This window comes from Saccostrea cucullata, unplaced genomic scaffold (assembly GCF_032062105.1).
Source record: "Saccostrea cucullata isolate Sc308-1 unplaced genomic scaffold, CSIRO_AGI_Scuc_v1 ctg975, whole genome shotgun sequence".
Lineage (NCBI taxonomy): Eukaryota > Metazoa > Mollusca > Bivalvia > Ostreida > Ostreidae > Saccostrea > Saccostrea cuccullata.
In genome coordinates, this window is record NW_026940405.1 from 96,923 (window position 1) to 119,503 (window position 22,581).

Genomic DNA, 22,581 nt, shown 5'->3' on the forward strand with positions numbered 1-22,581 from the left:
ACTATTTTTTTTCAGGGAAAGGGCACTTCTTATTTCAGTGATAGTAATATCTGGTTCAAGGAAACAAAGCCATGAAAAATTAATGGTCATATCTTTATGAGCCAGGAAACATGAAACATATGGAAACATCCTCAGGTAGTGTAGATTAAAGTTTGTTCAAATCATGACACCCTGGGGTAGGGCGAGGCCCAATTGATGATCAAAGTTTTACATAGGAATAAGTAGGAAAAAATCTTTAAAAAAATCTTCTCAGAAACCACTTGGCCAGGAAATATGAAACTTATATGGAAACATCCTCAGTTAGTGAAGATTCAATTTTTACCCATAAAATTATGGGGTTGGGCGGGGCCACAATTTTTTTTATAAAGGAGTATATAGGAAAAGCCATGTTTAATCATATTGGTATGGAGGCCTCCTCAGGTAGTACAAAGTCATACTGGTTCAAATGAGGATCCCCAGGTGTAGGGCAGTGCCACAATTGATGATCAAAGGGTTACATAGGAATATATAGGAAAAAAAAAAAAATCTGCTTAACAAGAGGCCCAACTTTTGGGCCACATGTAGTGTCATTCTAGTTTGCATCATAAGGGGTAGGGTGGGGCCACAACTGACAATCAAAGATTTACATGGGAATATATGGCTTTTTCATTGTAAAGTTTAAATAGTGTAGGTTCCAAATCATTATGACCAATCATGGATTTGCAAAGTTTTACATAGGAATGAATAATGAAAATTTTTTAAAGAATTTTAAGAACCACAAAGCCATATATATATCTTTATGGAAAACATAGTGTTGATTCAAATTTGTTCAAGTCATGACCGGGGGAGAAGGTGCGTGAGTAGGGAGGGCCACAATAGGGGATCAAAGTTTTACCCTGAAGGGAAACCCCTGGGAAAAGCCATGTTTAATCATATTGGTATTTCAGGTAGTACAAAAATTTGAGGATCCCCAGGTGTAAGTGCCACACTATGTATAAATAGGAAAAAAAGTCATTTGCTTAACAAGAGGCCCATATACCTGAGCACTAAGGGTAGGAAAAATGAAAATGGCTTTTTATGGCTAAAGTTTAAATCCAAAAGTAGTCCCATGACCAATCATTTGCTATTTTTTAGAAAATGATTTTTTAAGAATTTTCCTATATATATCTTTAAAAACTTTGGTCGGCCATTTTGGCCCCGCCCTACCCCTGGGGGTCATGATTTGAACAAATTTTAATCTTCACTACTTGAACATGCTTCCATATAAATATGATGAATTATGGCTTTGTCATTTTGAGAAGAAAATGTTTAAAGAATTTTCCTATATATTTCTATGTAAAACTTTGGTAGGCCATTTTGGCCCCGCCCTACCCCGGGGGGTCATGATTTGAACAAACTTGAAACTACACTACCTAAGCATGCTTCCATATATATATGATGAATTATGGCTTTGTCATTCTTGAGAAGAAGATTTTTACAGAATTTTCCTATATATTTCTATGTAAAACTTTGGTCGGCCATTTTGGCGCCGCCCTACCCCCGGGGGTCATGATTTGAACAAACTTGAATCTACACTACCTGAACATGCTTCCATATAAATATGATGAATTATGGCTTTGTCATTCTTGAGAAGAAGATTTTTACAGAATTTTCCTATATATTTCTATGTAAAACTTTGGTCAGCCATTTTGGCCCCGGGGGTCATGATTTGAACAAACTTGAATCTACACTACCTGAGGATGTTTCCATATAAGTTTCATCTTTCTTGGCACAGTGGTTCTTGAGAAGAAGATTTTTAAAATATGCCACTAAATTTTCATTAATTCCCAATTATCTCCCCTTGAATAAGGGCGTGGCCCTTCATTTGAACAAACTTGAATCCCCTTCACCCAAGGATACTTTGTGACAAGTTTGGTTGAAATTGGCTCAGCGGTTCTTGAGAAGTCGAAAATGTGAAAAGTTTACAGAGAGACAGACAGACAGACAGACAGACGGACAGCTAGACGGACAGACGGACGCCGGACAAAATGTGATCAGAAAAGCTCTTGAGCCTTCGGCTCAGGTGAGCTAAAAACGGCAAAGTCATTTGTTATATTGATGTGGAAGCATTATAAGGTAGTTTAAAATTCAAGTCCCCCCATGTAAACTTCTCAATACTGAAGTGATTTTTGTTTATTTTTTCCTAGCCAATGTGCTCATGTGAGCGATGTGGCCCATGGGCCTCTTGTTTCTCTACAGTTGATCACTTTTCCTTTAAAGTTAATCATCATGATGAAACAAATTGAGCCTTTGTAGAAAAGAAATCAAAATATATAGCTCAGAGAGAGAGAGAGAGGTTTATAAATCCAGGTCAAACGATTAAGATTTTAAGTTTGATGTTTTCAAACGTGTTCCATGATTCAAGGTTTGATAGGGTTAAAAAGTTGAGGTCACAGGGCAACTGTCTGAAGCTAAAATAAATATTGTCCAGACCATGACAATGATTTTTGTAAAAGCAAATAAATAACTTATGACTTGAAGATATGTCTAACCTTCATAAATCATAAAAATGTAAACTAATAAACAGAAGTTAACATTCATTCAATACCTTTTATAAATACCTTTTTGTAGTGGATTCTAAGAACATGTCCGGTGATGGGAGAAGAAAAACATGTACGTCTTATACAGAAGTATGCATATCATAGGCGTCAGAAGCAAATTGAAAGGGGGGCCTAAACCAACAAAACAAAGGTAAACCCCAACTTTCAATGCCTATATTATGTATATATTTGCCAAAAAAAGGGGGGGGGTGCTAAGCAAGAAAACAAGCTATTATTGGCGCTGCTGATGAAAAGACATCAATACTGTATGTTATACACTATATTAAATTAAGCCTAATAACAAATGATCGATAGTTATATGTATACTTGTGCATCCAGATCAATGTTCTAATAGAAATAATATTAATAAAACGTTTTAATCTTTTAAAAATTTCGGGAGGGGGTGTCGAGATGAATCATTCATTATATAATCGGAAAGATATTAACTGCATTATAATGAATACTAATTTATTTGCGCTTTGATACTCTCTCAGCATCCTTGAGACTTTTAAAAACGGTCAATCAGCTGAGAATAACTAAGTTTTGGGAAATCATGATTACACACGCTGTACAACAATGCAACAACATTTGTTGACAATTTCCTGAAAACATTTTCATCATCATGATCTATTCGGGTATTACTCGAACGTGAGGATGACGAAAGGAAAACGTGGGATTTCGTCACTTCCCCGTGGGAACCTCTAGGAGGAATGTAAACAAGGTCGACCAAAGGACATGTAAAATACATTATTTAATACAGGACACTGTAAAGTTTCAACAATCTGTAAAAGAACATTACAAAATAGCTATTTTCTTTACGATTTTGAGAGAATGAGTGCTTTAGAGTGAGTTAATAAGGGTATTTCCTTGTGGAAGGGCATACTAAATATAGAATATCGTGACGAAATACCGCGTCTACGCTTGCGCTTAAGGGTTATTCAAGGGGGATTGCGTGCATTAAATTATATTTAAAGAAGAATGCGCTTGCATTTTTGTATATTCAAGAAAATATATCTCAGCAATTTTTAAAGTGGAAAGTGACATATTAATGTGATATGGGAAGTTTACGATTGATTTCTAAAATTTGTGAAAAGGGAACCTGGTCAATATGTAAACAGCTTCAGGATGTGGATAAAACTTCATTTCTGGTCAAAATCACTGGACTTCGCACAAACAATGGGGTAAGAACACTCTCTCTTTCATAAAATATGAACATTATAACAACTTCCTTAAAAAAAAACTTCATCTTTAAAAGCAATCTACAATTCAAAAATTAATTCATTTTAATTGATTTTTTAAATGAATCAAATATTAAATTGTAGATTAATCATTTTTTACAGTATACTCGAAGAAATTAAAGAGACTGGGTTAAAATATTATCTCAAACTATCTCACATGCAGACCAAATATAGAAAAATTTAAACATTTTTTTTTCAATAATCAAAAGGATGCATTTATTGCCAGATATATATATATGTACTGTACTTTAATTTTATCTCAATTATAGTTGCGTCAAATGACAACAAAAGCGGATATTGATGACAACATACAGAAATTTAAAACAGGAAACTTTGAAAAAATTCCGGACCCTGCCCACCTAGATCACTTCAGGTCAGTATTTAAAATCAGTATAATCGTATCAGTTACTATAGTGCGCAGTCTTTTTTTTTTTTCATCGGATTATCAATAGCACAGATTTGTTCCATTTCCAGCAGCAGAATTCTTGTATTAACGACGAAAAAATCGATATTTTATCAGTTATCAGGGACATTTTAATAAATCCTCTCAAAACTAGTCAAAATTCAGCGTTATCAAAATCAATGTTACTATGACCATTTTAAAGAGGGGGGGGGGGGTATGATCTTTTAATTAAATAATCTGTCTTTTAAAATGTTTGGAATTTAAGTTATTTTGTTTACATTTCAAAGGAAGTCAACAGAAGTTGCTGTACAGGAAATAAAGAATCCTCCCCCGATAGGCACACACACCCTCCCGCATCCTATATGGTAATTATTGGTTAAAAATAAGTTTCATCATGCTTTAAAAGCCGAAAAGTGTTTCATTTATATATAATTATATATGTATACGTGTCAAATTTTTAATATAGTTGTTGAATATTACAACAAATATTTGTAGAAAAAACTAGAAGTACATTTACAAGTATTTGTGGATTTTAATATTTTCATTTTTTTCGTCATTAGGACGGAAGATGAACTCCACAGTGTTAAAGTCACTCACAAACCACCTGAGGGGTTCGTGGACAAGGTAAGCAAAAGTGGTAGAGGAATCTCCAAGCATTAAATATTCACAAAAAGGCACTTTAGTCGGAAGAAGAGGCCCATGGGACAGACTGCTCACCTTCGTATCAGTACTGTCAAGTTTAAATATAAAATTTGGGTGAGGGTCAAAGAGTTATGTCGGCAATGTCTTCATTAAAATAGATATTGCTCAATAGTGGCACTAAAAAAAATCTCCTGCTCAAGAACTACTGGGCCTTAAGGGAAATATATTTCAAATAGTGTAAATTAAAACCTATAAAAATTATGTTACTCAGACGTGGGAGGGGCCACAATGGGGAATAAATGCTTTACAAAGGAATATATAAAGGGAAAAAAACTTAAAAAATTTTCTCATCAATAGCAAAGCTATCTATAGTCATATTGATATTAATTAAAGTATCCTCATGTGATTGTTCAAATGATGACCCCCCAGAGATAGGAATAGGCTACCGTGGGGGATAAAAATTTAACATACTAGGAATAAACTAGAGGTATTGTGAGCGATGAGCTCACTAAATGATACCCCTCGCCTCCCATATGGTTATAATGGCACAGCCCTTGTTTTGCTGTGGCCGGGAAACCCAAAATATGTGTCGGATCAAAAATTAAAATAGGAGGCGCACAATGGCAATATGTAATAAAAATTCTGTGAAAGTTTCATTAAATTTCACTCAGAGGTATAAGGAGTTGCGAATAAGAGATTGGTATCCCAAAGCGTAATAGACAGACGGACGGACGGACATACCGATTACTATACACCCTCCCGCTTGTCAAGCGGGGGTATAAATATCTGATAATCCAGAGCAGCAAAGACATTAGTATAATATTGACAAGGAAGCATCATGTGGTAATGTAAATTCAAGTCAACACCCCCACCCTCTTTGTTTATAGTGCCATTGTGACCTCCTATGTTACTTTTTGATCAGACATATATTTTGGGTTTTCCAAAGCAAAACATTGGCACAGCAATTTTTTTTATATCAAGGGGTACCTGTCTCTTATCCGCAACTTCTCCTATACAACTGAATAAAATTGAATGATACTTTCACAGATTCTTTATTACATAATGCCATTGTGACCTCCTATTTTACTTCTTGATCTGACACTTATTTCGGGTCTCCAAGAGCAAAACAGGGACTTTTTTATTATAATCACATGGGAGGCGTGGGTATCATTCAGTGAGCTCGTTGCTCACAGTATCTCTAGTTTTTTCTTATCTTGGGTGCTAAAAAGTAAAAACCAAGGTACACGCTGACAATAAACGTTAAAGTCGGCCTCAAAGACAAACCCTATCGAAATCAATGAATGATTAATGGAGATAAAAAACATTTTTCGTTACAGCTTGCATTTCGATCCGTAAAACTCCTGCGACACTCATTTGATGTTTTGACAGGATTTAATTGGGGCGAACGAACAGAGAAAAAATGGATTCTGTAAGATTTTTCACAATATTTGAAGATACATCATATTTTATTTGTGTTGATCTCTATGTTAATAAATAAAACATAAAGCTATATTTTTCCCCAGAACAATATTGCACAACGTTGGGATGGATTTGAAAGTGTTAATTATTTAAGTTTTATTGCAATATTAGATCAAGTATTTGAAAATAATTCTAGTACGTGTACGAGGGTTGTTCGAAAATTATTGAGACATTGTGTATATTTTGCTTTTTAATGAACGTCTTTCGGTGAAAATTTACATATATATTTTACATACATTAAGAATTAATAAAAGCAAAATATATTTTACAATATTTTCTGTACAATGGTATATAAATGCGTCATCAAGCAGTCTCGAAATAGATATGAAAAAATGTTTCTAACTCTTCGTGGACCCATAATAAGGGTGAAAATAATTTTGTTTATAGATATAATTTTTCAGCTTTAATTCAAATTCATGTTGTGAAACTTTGATAGAATTTTGATCAGGATGCAGAGATCATAAAAAATCAATTGCTGAAAAAATGAATTTTGACGTCAAGTGCGGAGCAGCGAACATTAAAATTACTCTTTTAAGCTAAAATTATTACAAGAAAAAAAATAATGTGTGTAATATTGCAATCAAATTACGACCATCAGTTATTACATACGGTATTAATATCGTTAACGCTACGGTATCATATCGTTGATCATAAATCGGCACTACATGATGTTAAGTCATCTTTACCCACAAATGGAAATACTACACTCGGATAGCAACAGCATACTTTTTAAAGGAATAGTTTAAGAAAAGAGACTGTTTGATTTTTGTACTGATATATGTAACAAAAAGTGTTATAAACGCTTTGTAACCAACGTATATATAGTGATTAGACATATGCAATTATTTGAAACTTTTTATTATCAAGGGTTTTGCAAAGTATAAAATTGAATTTTCCTGAAATTATCTCCGTCCTTTATATAAATGTATTGTCTTAGAAAGCCCTCGTATTTCTTAAAAGCTGAAATAACGCAAAAAATGTTATCGTTTGTAAAATATATATAATTAAAGAATTATGTTTATAAAGGGTTTTAAAGAATTGCAGTATATAAATAGTTTAGAAATGACCTAGACATATTATTTTATAAGAAAATAATATGTTTTCCACACAGACGTATATGTTTCTTGGAAACGGTAGCGGGAGTTCCAGGAATGGTAGCGGCCATGACGAGACACCTACACTCACTGCGCAGGCTCAAACGAGATCATGGTTGGATACATACTTTATTAGGTAAAAATCCGACAAACTGAAGTTAAATGAAGTGCACTAAATAATCATGAGTTTTGACAGATTCTAGAAAGGTGGCTAAAGGATATCCAGCAAATTATGAACAAAACTTTATTGAACTGATTTGAATTATTGAACACATAAGTACGCGAACTTAATAACAAAAAATAACCATTAATGTTAATAAGTTTTTGACTATTTATTTTGTAGAGGAAGCGGAGAATGAGAGAATGCATCTAATGACAGCATTGCAGCTTCGTCAGCCATCTTGGTTATTTAGGATGGGAGTGATAGCATCGCAAGGTAGTGTGTTCAAAGTATCATAAGCTATTACTGTAAACCAACTTTTATTCGTGTGCGAGGAATTTTCGAGAAGTTCGCGAGAGCCTCGACCCCGCGAATATTTCTCGCCGCGAACCGGTCCTTTAAGTCTCTGTGTCTATGAACAACAGACCCAAAAAGGCTTGGTCGCGAAAATGAATCGTCGCGAACTAGTTTAACCTTGATAAATCGCGAATTAAAGTCGTCACCAATAAAAAATGGTTTACAGTATTCGGCACTAGAAAACTAAATTATTCTTACAATTCCTGAATGCTTTATTGCCTCCAGAAGAATATGCTTTACATCGGAAGCCTTATACCGGTATATGAACGTGATATGACGAAGATTTTTTTTTAAAGATTATAATACTTATTAAGTTTTATGATTATCTTCATTTAAAAAAATCAAAATTATTTGGTAAAAAATCAAAAATAATATACATAATTTGAACGTTCAGGTTTTATATATTCAAAATAACATATATAAACAAATAGCAGTTAATTGGAGTAAAAGAATGTGTCGAGGATGAAACCAGTTTCACCTTATTTTATTATTAAGTAAAATCTCTCCTCAATATTTAACAGAATAGATATCCTGAATAAAATACCCATATCAAACACATTGAAAATCGTAGATACACTGTATACAACACCACAGATGAGAAACTAGGAAAAAAACCGTGTAGATCGATAGGGGATGCTCAGTCCTCCATGGCACCAGATCCAACCTCCAAGTCCGATGGTTTGGAGATCCATGTTTGCTCTAATCCGATTTGTATTGTTTATATACATGGACTTTGAGAATACTGTTCATTATCTCCGTATTTCATTGCAATTCATAACCACAATATGTGTATAACAAAATTAAATAAGTGTAAAAAATGTTATTATTAATTTTTTTAATGAAAAAGAATAAAACACCTTTATAATACTGAAAAATGCATTTTCAGCTGCATTCCTTTCGGCACGCCTAAAGTAAATAGGCAAGTCCAATAGGAAAACTTTGCTCTAAACGACGTTTTCCTGCTCTTATTGTAAGAAAACTGATATCAAAATAACAGGACATTTTGGAGCTATATCTCTTTAAAGTGAGTGATCTAGAAAAATCCCTGCGTATAAAAGAAATTGGAATTTAGAACAGAATGGTAAGGCCTAAAATTTAAACAGATTTTTCAAATAACAAGAGGCCCATGGGCCTTATAGGTCACCTGAGCATCATGCAACAACTTTACAACGATTGACTTTGGTTCATGTTTTAACACTGTTTAAACTAGACATCATTGCATTCACAATTTTGAAAGAGGCACCATTGCTATACACTTATCATGTTTAGTTTGGTTATTTAATACCCATAGACAGAGTAGGGGAACAAAAAAATGCATTTCGACTAATCAGTAATATTCAGCAATAATCAGTGTAGTGCCACCACCACACATGAACCCCTGACCCTTGGTCCACACATTTCAAAATTTTGGAAAAGGCACCCTAACTTGCTTATCAAAAATATTTGATTAATACAAAGGAGAAGATTTCAATCAATTAATTTATTTTCAGTATATAAGTAGAGCCCCCCCCCCCTTATGGTCCCCTTATCCAGGGGCGTTGAAATTCACAATTCAGGAAGAATGGTCCTTGCTCATCATAGCTATATAGGTAGTTCATCTGCTTAATACCCAGGAGCAGAAAAGAAGATTTTCGAACAATTTCTGCATTTTCTCTATATAACCAATAGAGCCCCGCCCTAACAACAGAACCCCTGACCCTGGGGTCATAAAATTCACAATAGCATTCTTCCTCATCATGACTATGTACTTAGTTAGTTTATTTAATACCCAGGAACAGAGAAAAAGATTTTTAAAGAAATAATGTATTTTCACTATATAATCAATAGAGTCCCACCCTAAGACCAGAACCCCTGACTCGGGGGCCATAAAAATTCACAATTTTGGAAGAGGCATTCATGTTCATCATAACTATGTACTTAGTTAGTTTGTTGAATACCCAGCAGCAGAGAAGAAGATTTTCAAACAAATTCTGCATTTTCTCTATATAATCAATAGAGCCTCGCCCTAACACCAGAACCCCTGATCCTGGGTCCATAAAATTCACAATTTTGCAAAAGGTATTCTTCCTCGTCATAACTATGTCCTTAGTTAGTTTATTTAATACCCAGGAGCAGAGAAGAAGATTTTTAAAGAAATAATGCATTTTCACTGTATAATCAATAGAGCTTCACCCTAGCACTAGAACCCCTAACCCTGGGGCCATGAATTTCACAATTTTGGTAGAGGACTCAATGGTCATTCCATTCATGCTAACAGTTTGACTGCTTGATGTCCAGGAGTAAAGAAGAAGATTTTTAAAGATTGCACTCATTTTAGTGGTTTTGGCCTCACCCCTCAGGCCCCAGGGGGCAGGAACCATGGAATTCACAATTTTGTTCCCCTTCACCAATAAATGCTTTGTGTAAAATTTGGTGGAAATTTGTTGAGTGGTTGCAGAGAAGAAGATGAAAATGTTCAAATGTTAACACACGACGCACGACGGACGAAAACAGATAGCAATAGGTCACCTGAGTTTACTCAGGTGACTTAAAAATTATTACACTGTATAATTTTTTTTGTGAAACTTTGACACAGGTGCCTTTGTGACCATGTTTAGCCTGGCTTACCTGATAAGTCCCCGGTTCTGCCATCGATTTGTTGGTTACCTGGAAGAAGAGGCTGTCTTCACCTACTCCAAGTGTCTAAAGGTAAGGGGTATCTGTCTACACCTACTCCAAGTGTCTAAAGGTAAGGGGTATCTGTCTACACCTACTCCAAGTGTCTAAAGGTAAGGGGTATCTGTCTACACCTACTCCAAGTGTCTAAAGGTAAGGGTCAAATGTTTGTCTTCACCTACTCCAAGTGTCTAAAGGTAAGGGTCAAATGTTTGTCTTCACCTACTCCAAGTGTCTAAAGGTAAGGGTCAAATGTTTGTCTACACCTACTCCAAGTGTCTAAAGGTAAGGGTCAAATGTTTGTCTACACCTACTCCAAGTGTCTAAAGGTAAGGGTCAAATGTTTGTCTACACCTACTCCAAGTGTCTAAAGGTAAGGGTCAAATGTTTGTCTACACCTACTCCAAGTGTCTAAAGGTAAGGGTCAAATGTTTGTCTACACCTTATCTAGGGGTCTAAAGGTAATTAAGGCTCATGTGTTTGTCTAGACCTACTTCGAGTGTCTAAAGTTAAGGCTCATTTTTCTGTCTAGACCTACTCAAAGTCTCTAAATGTAAGGCTCCTATCTGTCTAACATACTGCAAGTGTCTAAAGTAAGGCTCATGTTTGTCTACACCTACTCCAAGTGTCTAAAGTTTAGGCTCATTTTTCTGTCTAGACCTGCTCTAAGTGTCTTAGGTAAGGGATATCTGTCAGTGTATACACCTTCTAAAATTGTCTACGAGAGAGACAACGGTAGGAATGACCTGAAAATCTAAAAGGGTCTAAAGGTTGTAGTGTTATCAAATTATCCCATCTGTCTGTATACACCAACTTAAAGTTTTTAATGTAGGATTCATCTAAATTGCCTAGGTTGTTACAGAAAACCTTATTTTTTATTTCTTGCAAATAGGACATAGAGTCTGGACCTCTGAAAAAATGGAAAACACAGAAAGCGCCGGATGTAGCCATTCGTTATTGGAAACTACCTGTAAGTAAAACGCTTCACTGAAGGTATTAAAATATGTTCAATAAAAATAAATTAATTAATTTTAAAATTTACTAACTTTATACTTATCTCTTAAGTTTTTATAATTCATAATACCACTTCATTATATTAAAACTTGCAAGATCCATACTTCTAACATTTTAAAAATATACTTATGTACATCTCAAAATATCAAATCTAATGGAGTTTCTAATAATCTTTACTTGATTATATTAAATAAAATATACTAGAATGTTTCTAATAGCTTAAAATAATTGAAATATACCAGATTTATATATTTTTATCACTTCAGACTATTAAAGAAAGTAAAATATTCAATTTATTCATCTTAGTTAAATAAAATGTTCTAGATTTATTCTGATACTATAATTGTAATAAATTGTGCTACTAATTATTCATTTTAAACAGTTCAGACATTAAGAATATACAGGATTTATTCCAATAACTTGCGTTTATTAAAATATACCGGATTCGTACTTTATAGATATTTGCCATATTCATACTTAAATTATCAGTTTTATTCTAACATATTAAAATACACTGCATTCCAGATGAATAATTATATCTTACATGTAATAACTTTGATATTGATAATTTATACCAGATTCATAAAAATCAGTTATTCATTCTTATCAATTACGTATATTTTAAGTATTTCAGAATCATACAAACCACTTACGTGTTCAGCTAATTTCACATTGCACACTTAGGGCATCCTATTATTCATTTTAAACTTTTTTTTGTATCCTTTTAAATTGTTGTATAATCGAAAAGGCTAGGTGTATTTTTAATAACACTTTATACATGAAACATTTTAACAGGTCCGTGGTACAATGAAGGATGTTATTTTTAACATTCGGGCGGATGAAGCAAATCATAGGAAAGTGAACCATGTACTCGCCTCACTCAAGACTGATCAATATAACCCCTTTCTACCTGGACAATGAAAATGACCCTTAATGTGCCTCATCTATGTTTTTCAGGTAACTGCATCCATGAAGGATGTAGTGCTGGCAATTCGAGCAGATGAGGCTCACCATAGGGTCGTTAATCACACACTAGCTTCCTTGAAAGAAGACGACTACAATCCGTATGGGCCAGGAAAATAATTCAACAAGCAAGCTAAAAATGGGATCAATCCTAGGTGATATTTATGTTTCAAAGTCGACAGTTCAGATATAAAAATGGCATCTATACTCATGGTGATACACATAGTCCCCTAAAGTACTTTGAGGAATAAGATAATTAATGGTGACTAAATACATGAACTGTATATTTGTGTGTACATAAGTCTGCAGTATCTGTATTGTGGAAAATCGAGTGCAATTGTTAGAGTGCTAGTTTGTCTTAATCGCTAAAGCATGACTTTGGATTAAATATGTTATATAAAATAATATAGTACTAATGTAGTACAAGAGGCACCGAATCTTTATTTCTGAAGATTATTGAATTTTTCTTATGTAACACACATTATCACAAGTATCAAAGGTTTACTATCGTGCCTTGTGTTTGTTGACAGCTGGAGAAACAGATCTTGTATTTGTATTTAATAAATATTGCCTGTGTGAATAAAGATTATTGAGAAAATTGATTTTTGGAATAATCATTATGAAAGCTTAGGTACACGTGAACATTATTTCTGTTACCAGTTCTTCACACTTCTTTAATAGATAAGCCATTTCTCACTGCGTGAGATATGTTTGAAATATATATTAGAAACTCTCAGAAACATATCTATATATATACATATATATATGTTATTTTTGTTTTGTCAAAGTATTAATCTTGTTAAGATGTGTTTTTCTTATGATATGTTTATAAAATATAAGGTCTGCCAAGTATCATTTTGTTGTTTTATTATATATCTGGATTTAATATTTCTCTCAATAGAAGACCTGAAAAATGAAAGGGATGAATGTATGACAGTTTTTCTTCATATTTACTTTAAGATGAAAAACAATTACAAGCTTCCCTCCCTACAGGGGTCTTATCGATTTATTTTGCTTTCAATTTTTTGAAAAAATGAATTCTTCATGCAGATCATTAAATCTTTATGGTTTAGTATTTTGCTCCTTGATAATTACTTTTATTTTATTTCATATTTTATAGTTTTGCATGTGTTTTTATTAAGTTGTTTAGTTGCTGTTATAAAGTATTGCAGAATTTAAACTATTATAATAACATTTTCATTTTTTACCACTTTTACAATTAAAAATTTTGATTTTTTTAAATATATATTTTTATCTTTTATATTTTGCTTTCTAAAAACATGTATTAAATAGTTGTTTCCCAAAATGATATTTGATGTTATTATATTAACTGACTCTTCAATGTTATAACATGTTATTATAAATGTTGTACACATGTAAAGATTTATGAAAATGTTTGACTTCCTGTCGTTTGCTGATAACAAGATAGTAATGAATACCTGATCATCATTTCCAGCTTCTATCAAAGCAAAGGAAAAAGAACATTTTGAGAACTTTTTGTGCAATTGATCACTGTTTTGGAAAAGCTAAATTAAATGATGACGAAATTGAACAAAAAGTGAAAAATACCAATAGTGATCGAATGAAGTAAACAATATAAATAGCAAACAAGGCAAAACACAACCCCCTTGGAAACGCCAATGATGAGAGCAGGTGCCTAGGAAGACTAAAAATCCCCAGTTGACCTGTCACACCCACCTTGGATCCTCTGTATTGTAAAGGTAAAATGAGTAATCTTTAGTTATAATGGTATTTAAAAATGGTCTTATGTCTGTAAAATTACAAACCGACAAATGACTATGTTTGCAAAAAGGTTAATCATAATGGTCATACGTAGACTATTTGTCAATAACCTGCATTGGTCTTATAAGACTGACAAACAACAAGCTCTTGTGTACCAAATTTCTAGGTCCTGATATTGAAACACCATATGCTGGTGGTAAAAGAATATGGGAAGTTGGCGAAGGGAATGCTAAAGTCATCCCTTTTAAAATACAGTTTTTTGGTCATTTGACCATTGTCTTCTAGATCTATAGTCAGCAAAACAAAGTATGAAACTGATGTGACATACACCGGTGTCTCATGAATTCGAGCTTATTGTTTTTTTTTTTTCAACTTTATAATATGTAATAAAGAAGAAAGTTCACATTGGTTCATTTTTGGCACTGTGAATTTCTGATAAATAAGAACTACTCAGTTTTTGTTAAAAATATGTTATATTTCACTTGGACCCTTGGTGACTTCATATCAAATAAAAATGACGTAATTTTTTCTCTTGTCTATGTATTATGACGTCATGAATTTCGTCATTTTCCTCAAATCTTGTAAATTTCGTTAAAAATGCCCCTAAATTGAAGCTGATTTTTAATATTTTGCATAGCCCCCATCCTCTGATCTAAAATATTGAATTATAAAATGAAAGAACTGTTTCAGAAGATTCTAATCCATGAAAGAATTTTTGAATCGCAGGGTGGGCTCATATTTTTATCAAAAGTTGAAGATTCTCAATTTCACCCATTTTCTTCAAAAATCAAGAATATCGCAGTTTCACAACGCTTGAGTTTCCAAACTTGGACTCTCAGAGGAATGTTTTTTATAGGAAATGAAAGCACTAAGTCTCTACTTTATGTTGATGATCGAAATAGGACTTAAGGAATTGGTTGTTTAATTAGTATATTGACAGGGCCGTTTTATGGAGTACGTGAATCTACCTCTTTACTAAAAGGTGTCGCCATATCGGAAGTTGAAATAAAAACCAAGACAATAGTTTTTTTCTTACGTAGAATAGATTCTGTTTAATAAGGAGGAAATTTTGATAAAGACAAAAGAAAGTGTCTCGATTAATCGCATACTCATAAAATTCTGAAATGTATCTTTGTTATTTTTTATAAATAAAAACTTGAAACTCATTATGGCACGATGATTCAAATTAACTCTTATCTGCTGAGAAACTTCTCCAGTTCATTCATCTGTATACCATGTCAAATACAAGTAATACAATACCACAATTTGTCACACAGAGGTCTATATTTTTTGTTGATCGTTGAATTCCAGTCCCTATCAGTTTCAATAACACGTGAATACTGTTTCCCGGTTTGATTGGGGAGGAGGTAATATTTCGTTTTAAGAATGGCGCCTAAATAATAGAATATATCTTATGAAAAAAACTTTTTTTTCACGTTTGCATTTATATTTATACTTGAATATTTCATAATGTCAATATTTATACTGGAATAATTTAATTTTACTTGTAACACGCCATTTGATTGGATAAAAGATTTTATCCATTTTGTATAACATAACTTGCCTACGTCACAATGAGTTACGTCAAAAAACGTATTACTCCGCTTGACGTTACTTTAAAAAATTTAATCAATGTGAAGCCTTATTCTGAGAGAAAAATTGTCTCATTGTCTTCACTGAAATTAAATTATAAGAAATGAAGCTTATTTCAACTTATATTATACGATATAACAAAACTTGGAGCAGTTTACGCTTTCTTATAAACCGCTTCGCGGTTTATAAAGCGTAAACTGCCCCAAGTTATGTTATTTCGTATAATATAAGTTGAAATAAGCTTCATTCCTTAAATATTTCATAATGTCAATATTTATACTGGAATATTTCATAATGTCAATATTTATACTGGAATATTTCATAATGTCAATATTTATACTTGTATGTTTCATAATTAAAGTAAACTAAATGTTGAGTCTTGCTTTTATATAACGAACAATACATATTAATTTTTCAGCCCTTGAACAAATATTTTTTATCCACCCATTTAGAAAAGCGTTCTAATTTAGAAATGCACATGTACATGTAGGTTCTCTGAAAGCTTGAACTTTTAATTAACTAATAAATTTTTATTGAAATATATGTCGATACCCTTTGCTAACGTCAAAGTAAAGAGAAAAAACCTGGTGTTTGTTCTTTGTTCTTTAAATTGTGACCTCAAACAAAAATCTAATGATTTAGAATATATATGTAGCCAAATGTTTGTTAAAGAACGTCGAACTCTTAATTTATATAAGCTCTGACTGATCGATGAATCTCAATTGGAAGTAAATTAACAGCAATCATTAAATAAAAAAGAGTAATGGAGGAGAAAAACTAACAACATGTTTACATTTAATTTCATAATGAACACCTATCGTTTTTAAGGCAAGGTTCATACCTTTAATTAAATAATTGCTAGTTCAGCCAAAACACCGACGACAAAGAGCAGCTTAATTATTTAGTTTTTCCATTAGCATCAGATTAATGTCCCAATATGGATGTTAAATGTGCAATATGCCTGCTGTGTCTCCTGCATCTGAATTTGGGGGTTGATGAAGTCATCGTCACTTCTAGCGGGCGTCGCTGGCCCTGGGACATAGCACAGACCCTGACCATCAGGGGCCGGAAACAGTGTACCCGGGAGTGTCAGATCAGGGGGTCGGCATGCCTCGCCGTGAACTATAAAACAAGAAGCCTGCTTTGTGAAATTCTGGGAAGTATTCCTAACAATTTAACAGAACTGACCACTGACGTCACTTACGATTACATTGCAATGTCCTCTCAAACATCGGTAAGAGTTATATCCTTAACACAGGCAGAATATATGTAGAAAAAAGTTAGTATTATCGAAGACATTCAAACGCAATTTATACTTTTTGTTATTTTATCTCTTTTTATACACATATATATTTTTATTTGTTTAAAAGGACTATAACATGAGTAAAGCATTATTGCTGAATTTGATTAAAATAGAAACTTTTTTTTAATTATAAAGATATACTCTAAAACAGCTTTTATTCGCGTCATCTTATTTTCGCGATTCGTCTGTTTTACGAAAATCTATGACGAATAATTTTCGCGACTGAGGAATTATTCAAAGCAAAACAAGTGTTTTGCGTTGATGAGTATTCGCGAATCGATCAAAATAGGGCGCGAAACTCTTGAATATTCCTCGCACGCCAATTAAGGCTGGTTTTCAGCATACACATTTATGAATTTTGCAAGCAAAACATGGCTAAACAAGTGCCAGAAATTTTTATCATCATACACTTCTATGCACAAAAAATACGCATCTGACTCTGAGTTACATTGAAAATTATTTGCAGAAGATTATTTTGAGAAAATTTATTAAAATTGGGTTTTATTTTCGAAAATATGACCCTATATTGTTATTTCACTCTACCCATTGGGGCCATGCTTTTTACAAACATATCAGCTCTGCGTGAAGATGCTTGGATATTTATTTGATCAGGCTTACTCCAAAAGTCTTGGCGTATGCTTCTTTAGATTGTTTTTATTCCTTATGTTCTTGTGAAGATTTCTAAATTTTTCTTCTATATAATCATGTCTAACCAATCCCTCATTGTATAACCAAATTTGGCCCCTTATTTGATGTAAAAATTAAAACACGCGTACAATTTAATTTAGTATAGTATGCAGTTAAGTAATAAAATGTTGATTGATTTAAAACCAGTAATAAAGATTTGATTCAGAGAGAACAGAAAGCCCATAAGAGGGTTTAAATTCGGTCATTTTTACCTGTTTTTCCCAATTCTGGTGGAATTTCATAAGATGTGATGTACTTTTCACTTCTTGAAATACATATATACTAGTCAAAATTTCGAAGTCCCCAGGCAAGTTTTTGCTTTACACCGCTCTTATAATAAATTATTTTAACAGTATAATTTAATAAGTATACAGGATAAAAAAGTAGCAAAACAATTTTTCGCACTTAATTTGTTTCATTGAAGCACTTAAACACAATATACAGAAACGTTAAGGCACCCTAGAATTAAAAATTCACATCGTTAAATACTGCATTATCCTCCATTCAAACGAATTCACAGCAAGACAACCGTTCCTCAAAGAGTTCACACTATTTAAGAAAAGTTCTTATATTGAATGTTTTTCCATGTGGAGACTAGGTCGTCCTTGAAAGTTCCGCTAGATTCTGCCGCTGGAAAAGCTGTTTTACACTCCGGTCTATCTTCTACCATACATGGAAGTTAGGGTTGAGATTAGGATGACAAGGGGGCTTACCGAAAGTACCTGTGCCTTACTGACAATAGTTACATAATGTCTCTTTACATGTATTCCCCACTCCTCAAGTTTGACATTGAGGGGAGGGCACTTCCGGTTCCGGTTCCATCTATTTTTCCGGATAAACTCTAGGATGATTTTGTTGTGTTTGTTGAAAATCTAGCGATTTCTAATGATTAAAAGGAATTCAGGTATGCTTTGTAGGTTTTTTGGGCGGTAATTATAAAGGTTTTAATTAAAATAAAGACATACAGTGAACTCGTTAACTACGACCAGCTTGAGCCATTTCAACTTCACTTTCACATTGTTGTGTGGACATACAACGCATTTTAATCAAACTTTTTTTTCTTCTGTTTTTCCGTATCAATTAAAGATGGAGAATACATGTAAGTAAAAATTATGAAGAATACACCCGAAAAACACATGGAACTCGAACTTCATGCTTTTTAACAAAATCGGTCACAGTCGAGTAATTACGCATTCTATTACAATTTTTTTGGCCTTGACAGGTAAATATTGCAAATTAAAGGCAAAATTATAAGCAACTAGTACATTGATATTAAGGTTTTGAACTTTTAGAAAAAATAAAAGTGGGGACTTAGAAATTTTGACAAGTATAGATCACAAGCTTGCCCATCTAAGATTTTTATTTAGAAGAAGTATCTGATAACAGTGCATGAAATGTAAATATTTGTTAGATAAACAAACTTGTGCTCTGTTTCATTTTTAAAGAACAAAATGATCTATAAATAAGATGAAAACTTGCATAAAAATGAATCATTCGGAGAATGAAATATTTTTTTTACATTTGTGTACCCCATTAACTTGAATCAATGCTCACTTTGTAAGAGGGTGGCAAATAGGTTCGTAATTATTTTGCCCATTAGATCTCAAAAAGATTTTTTTGAAGATACATGTATCCCCAAAATATATCAAGTTCTTTATATTTTCTTTTCAAAAAGGGGTTGGTCCTCAATAAATTAAATACCCCTTTCCCAATAAAGATTGGTTGATATCGGTCCAATGGTTCCGAAGAAGAAGCAGAAAATGTAAAAAAAAAAAAAAAAAAAAAAGGTTACGAGGGGCGTTCAATAAATACTGTCATTGGGGCTCGGAAAGAAACAAAAAACGCTTTTCTATGATTTAGTCTGAATGATTTATCTAAAATATTCTCTTTCAATTAAAACACATGTCTGTAACATTTTTATTCAATTTCTAATTGTTTTTAGAACACATTTTTTAGTATGACCCTTCGTATACTGGAATGTGGCAGATCCTATGATTTGCTGTACTTGTTTTTTTCTTTCTCATAGATGTTTATCTAAGTTTGGGAGATGAAATAAGTCAAAGGTTGAAAGATCTGGCAGATTTTTATGTGTGACAAAACATTAACTTTCTGTTTATACCCAAAACTCCTTTACTCTTCATTGCATGTGGGTTTGGACGCTGTCATGAAGAAATTTAATGTAGTGAATTGCTCATTCTGTTTCCTTCCTCTCATAAGCCTTTCATTTTTTTCTGCAAAAAATTTGTTTTCTAGACTCCTCCAGAAATTGAACTTCCTCACCGAATATGAATTTGAACAATGATTTAGGACCGCTAATATTTAAGAAAATAGAATATAAAAATGTTTTTGTGCTCTTGTAATTCAATGCTCTTTTTAGGCCTTTGTAGTTTTGTCAAGTGCATCTTATTGTAAATTTGTTGTGAGGGTTTAAAGCAAAATGGATTCAAGTTTCATTATATGTTTTAATTTCAGTACAATTTTTGATTTAAAAAAAATAATTGTTCAGATATTCCTACACGCTGTCGTTTTCACTCATTTTTCAAAATATAGGGTGGCCTTTGAGTAATAATCTTTTTAACTATCAAATGTTTCTTTGAAACAGTGTGAACTACCCCCAAAATGATTTCTATCAATTTTGCTATTTGTCTTAAAGTCAATAAAACATAATCAGTGATAATTTGTTGAATTTTCGCAAATATACATTGGTTGTAACGTAAGTCGTTGTTGCCAAGGACGGTGCCCATTTTTGATGCCCATTATATAATTTTTGTTTATTGAAATCCACCTGTTTTTGCCAAGGATACTACCCATTTTTGATGCCCATTATATAATTTTTGTTTATAGAAATCCACCTGTTCATGTGTCTATAAAACAGACATTGAATGCTGTAAATTTAACATATTTCAGTTATTATATTTTTGGGATATTAACAAGTTTTACAGCTGCTTTAATGAAGCGTTTAATTTTACTCTAGTTTACTGATTCTTGACCATTTATTTTTAATGCAGTGTCTCGAATAGCCCTTGTTTTCCAGCTTCCTACAATGAAATAATGCGATGAAAAGTGGTCACATAAACTGTTATCAATTCATTAAAGATTCAATAATAAGAGAACGCCAAGCTTAATGTCATATGATTTCTATGTTGTATGTCATCGAGCTAATGACATTATTTATTGAATGTCCCTCGTATTTTCTACAGACAGAAATGTTATTAATTCAATTTTATTTATTTTATATATCAGGTTTTTTCAGCCGCAGTGTGTGACAGTGAATGTTCATCAACTGCAGGACACTGTTTACAGCTATCATCTGGGATAAACTACTGCAGAAAAAGTAAGCCATACATTGTAGCTTTACAGTATTATATTATATCATTTCTGGTAAACCACTGCCAAAAAAGTAAGCGATAGTTTTACAGTAATAATATATGTCATCTGGGATAAACTACTGCAGAAAAAGTAAGTGATAGCTTAACAGTACTATATATCATCTCTGGTAAACCACTGCAAAAAAGTAAGCGATAGTTTTACAGTAATATATATCATCTTGGAAAAATTATTGCAGAAAAAGTAAGCATTGACTTAACAATTATAATCTCTGGGGGTAATTTATGGACTTCAGAATAAAAGTACGCAATGTGATCTGGGGTTAGAGGAAAAAAAAATAATAATGTGTATTAAAGTGCAAAATTTGTAGTGTAATGGGTAATATTTTCTTTGCAGATTTATTCATTTCAATCAATAAGTCATTTCATATCATAATCCATACATTTAGTAAAATATATGTTTAATGTTCAATAACAGAGAATCCGAAATGTCCGACAAACTACCGATTCTCAGCTGCCCTGAATTTTTGCTATCTCGCCGTCACCACACCAGCAGACTTTCTTACCGCCAAAGCACACTGTGAAAGCTTACATTCAAGGTTGGCGGTTCTTCCAACAATGGGATATGTTGACTATATTAAAGCAGGTATGATTGTTAAAATAATTATTTAATCTTAATTACATGTTGAAGACCCTTATTTTTTATAGGTTTGTGTAATGCAACTACATGACACTGTTGTCTAAAATTTAATATCATTGAACTAATTTACCTTTGCTTGATCATGACAAGGAGCATACGGCGGGTGTGACCGGTTGACAAGGGTTTTTAATCCTTCATGACCCCTGATCCCAATAGGGAGAGGACATAAAAGAGTGTTCAATACCCAGTTCCTTTATAGATTGATTGTATATTGTTTAACGTCCCTCTAGAGAATTTTTCACTCAATCATATGGCGACGCCACCACTTGCCTGTGGAGAGCTGCAAATTTTGTCCTATATTCGGCATTAGGGTAATTGAGGAAGGAGGGATCTTTATAAAAATGAATAACAAAAAAATATGTCCAACCAACCTGATCTGAACTATATGAAATGTTTAGAAGTCTTGATTACTGTTCACTTTCTTCATATTTCATGAAACATGTGGAGATAACAAACAGTATTCATGCTCAAAAGTCAATGAAACAATACAAATTAGGAGCAGAGCAAACACGGACCTCCAAAACATCAGAGATGGGATCAGGTGCCATGGAGGAATGAGCATCCCCTGCCGACCGGTCACACCAGCCGTGTGCTCCTTGTCATGATCGGGAAATACGGAAAAATCCGTCGTCAATTAGTGTATAAATAATGGACTAACAATCAATG

General features: G+C 33.1%; 2 protein-coding genes across 4 annotated transcripts; both read left to right on the top strand.

Annotated features, from left to right (window-relative positions):
• Nucleotides 1-3,262: 3,262 nt before the first annotated feature.
• Nucleotides 3,263-12,730, top strand: LOC134255361 (uncharacterized). Of its 2 annotated transcripts, none has more exons than XM_062737881.1 (10): nt 3,263-3,739; nt 4,066-4,169; nt 4,487-4,564; nt 4,760-4,823; nt 6,179-6,270; nt 7,432-7,550; nt 7,758-7,850; nt 10,507-10,619; nt 11,479-11,556; nt 12,396-12,686. In XM_062737881.1, the coding sequence occupies exons 1-10, from the start codon at nt 3,614-3,616 to the stop codon at nt 12,519-12,521; spliced, it is 993 nt and encodes a 330-aa protein (XP_062593865.1). In that variant the 5' UTR covers nt 3,263-3,613; the 3' UTR covers nt 12,522-12,686. The 2 variants fall into 2 exon arrangements, with proteins under 2 accessions (XP_062593865.1, XP_062593864.1); XM_062737880.1 differs by having other exon boundaries at nt 3,267-3,739; nt 12,558-12,730.
• A 1,421-nt stretch (nt 12,731-14,151) lies between these two features.
• LOC134255357 (uncharacterized) lies at nt 14,152-21,902 on the top strand. Of its 2 annotated transcripts, XM_062737875.1 has the most exons (4): nt 14,152-14,284; nt 16,817-17,133; nt 21,133-21,223; nt 21,694-21,902. In XM_062737875.1, the coding sequence occupies exons 2-4, from the start codon at nt 16,837-16,839 to the stop codon at nt 21,885-21,887; spliced, it is 582 nt and encodes a 193-aa protein (XP_062593859.1). In that variant the 5' UTR covers nt 14,152-14,284; nt 16,817-16,836; the 3' UTR covers nt 21,888-21,902. The 2 variants fall into 2 exon arrangements, with proteins under 2 accessions (XP_062593859.1, XP_062593860.1); XM_062737876.1 differs by lacking the exon at nt 14,152-14,284 and having other exon boundaries at nt 16,227-17,133.
• Nucleotides 21,903-22,581: the final 679 nt, after the last annotated feature.

What these genes read in the sequence shown, in the direction of transcription:
- LOC134255361 (XM_062737881.1), top strand. Translation starts at nt 3,614, where the DNA reads ATGGGAAGTTTACGATTGATTTCTAAAATTTGTGAAAAGGGAACCTGG. An exon ending in GGGAGTGATAGCATCGCAAG is followed by an intron (nt 7,851 to 10,506) that starts GTAGTGTGTTCA and finishes ACTTTGACACAG; the next exon opens with GTGCCTTTGTGACCATGTTT. An exon ending in TTCGTTATTGGAAACTACCT is followed by an intron (nt 11,557 to 12,395) that starts GTAAGTAAAACG and finishes ACATTTTAACAG; the next exon opens with GTCCGTGGTACAATGAAGGA.
- LOC134255357 (XM_062737875.1), top strand. Translation starts at nt 16,837, where the DNA reads ATGGATGTTAAATGTGCAATATGCCTGCTGTGTCTCCTGCATCTGAAT. An exon ending in CAATGTCCTCTCAAACATCG is followed by an intron (nt 17,134 to 21,132) that starts GTAAGAGTTATA and finishes TTTATATATCAG; the next exon opens with GTTTTTTCAGCCGCAGTGTG. An exon ending in GATAAACTACTGCAGAAAAA is followed by an intron (nt 21,224 to 21,693) that starts GTAAGCCATACA and finishes GTTCAATAACAG; the next exon opens with AGAATCCGAAATGTCCGACA.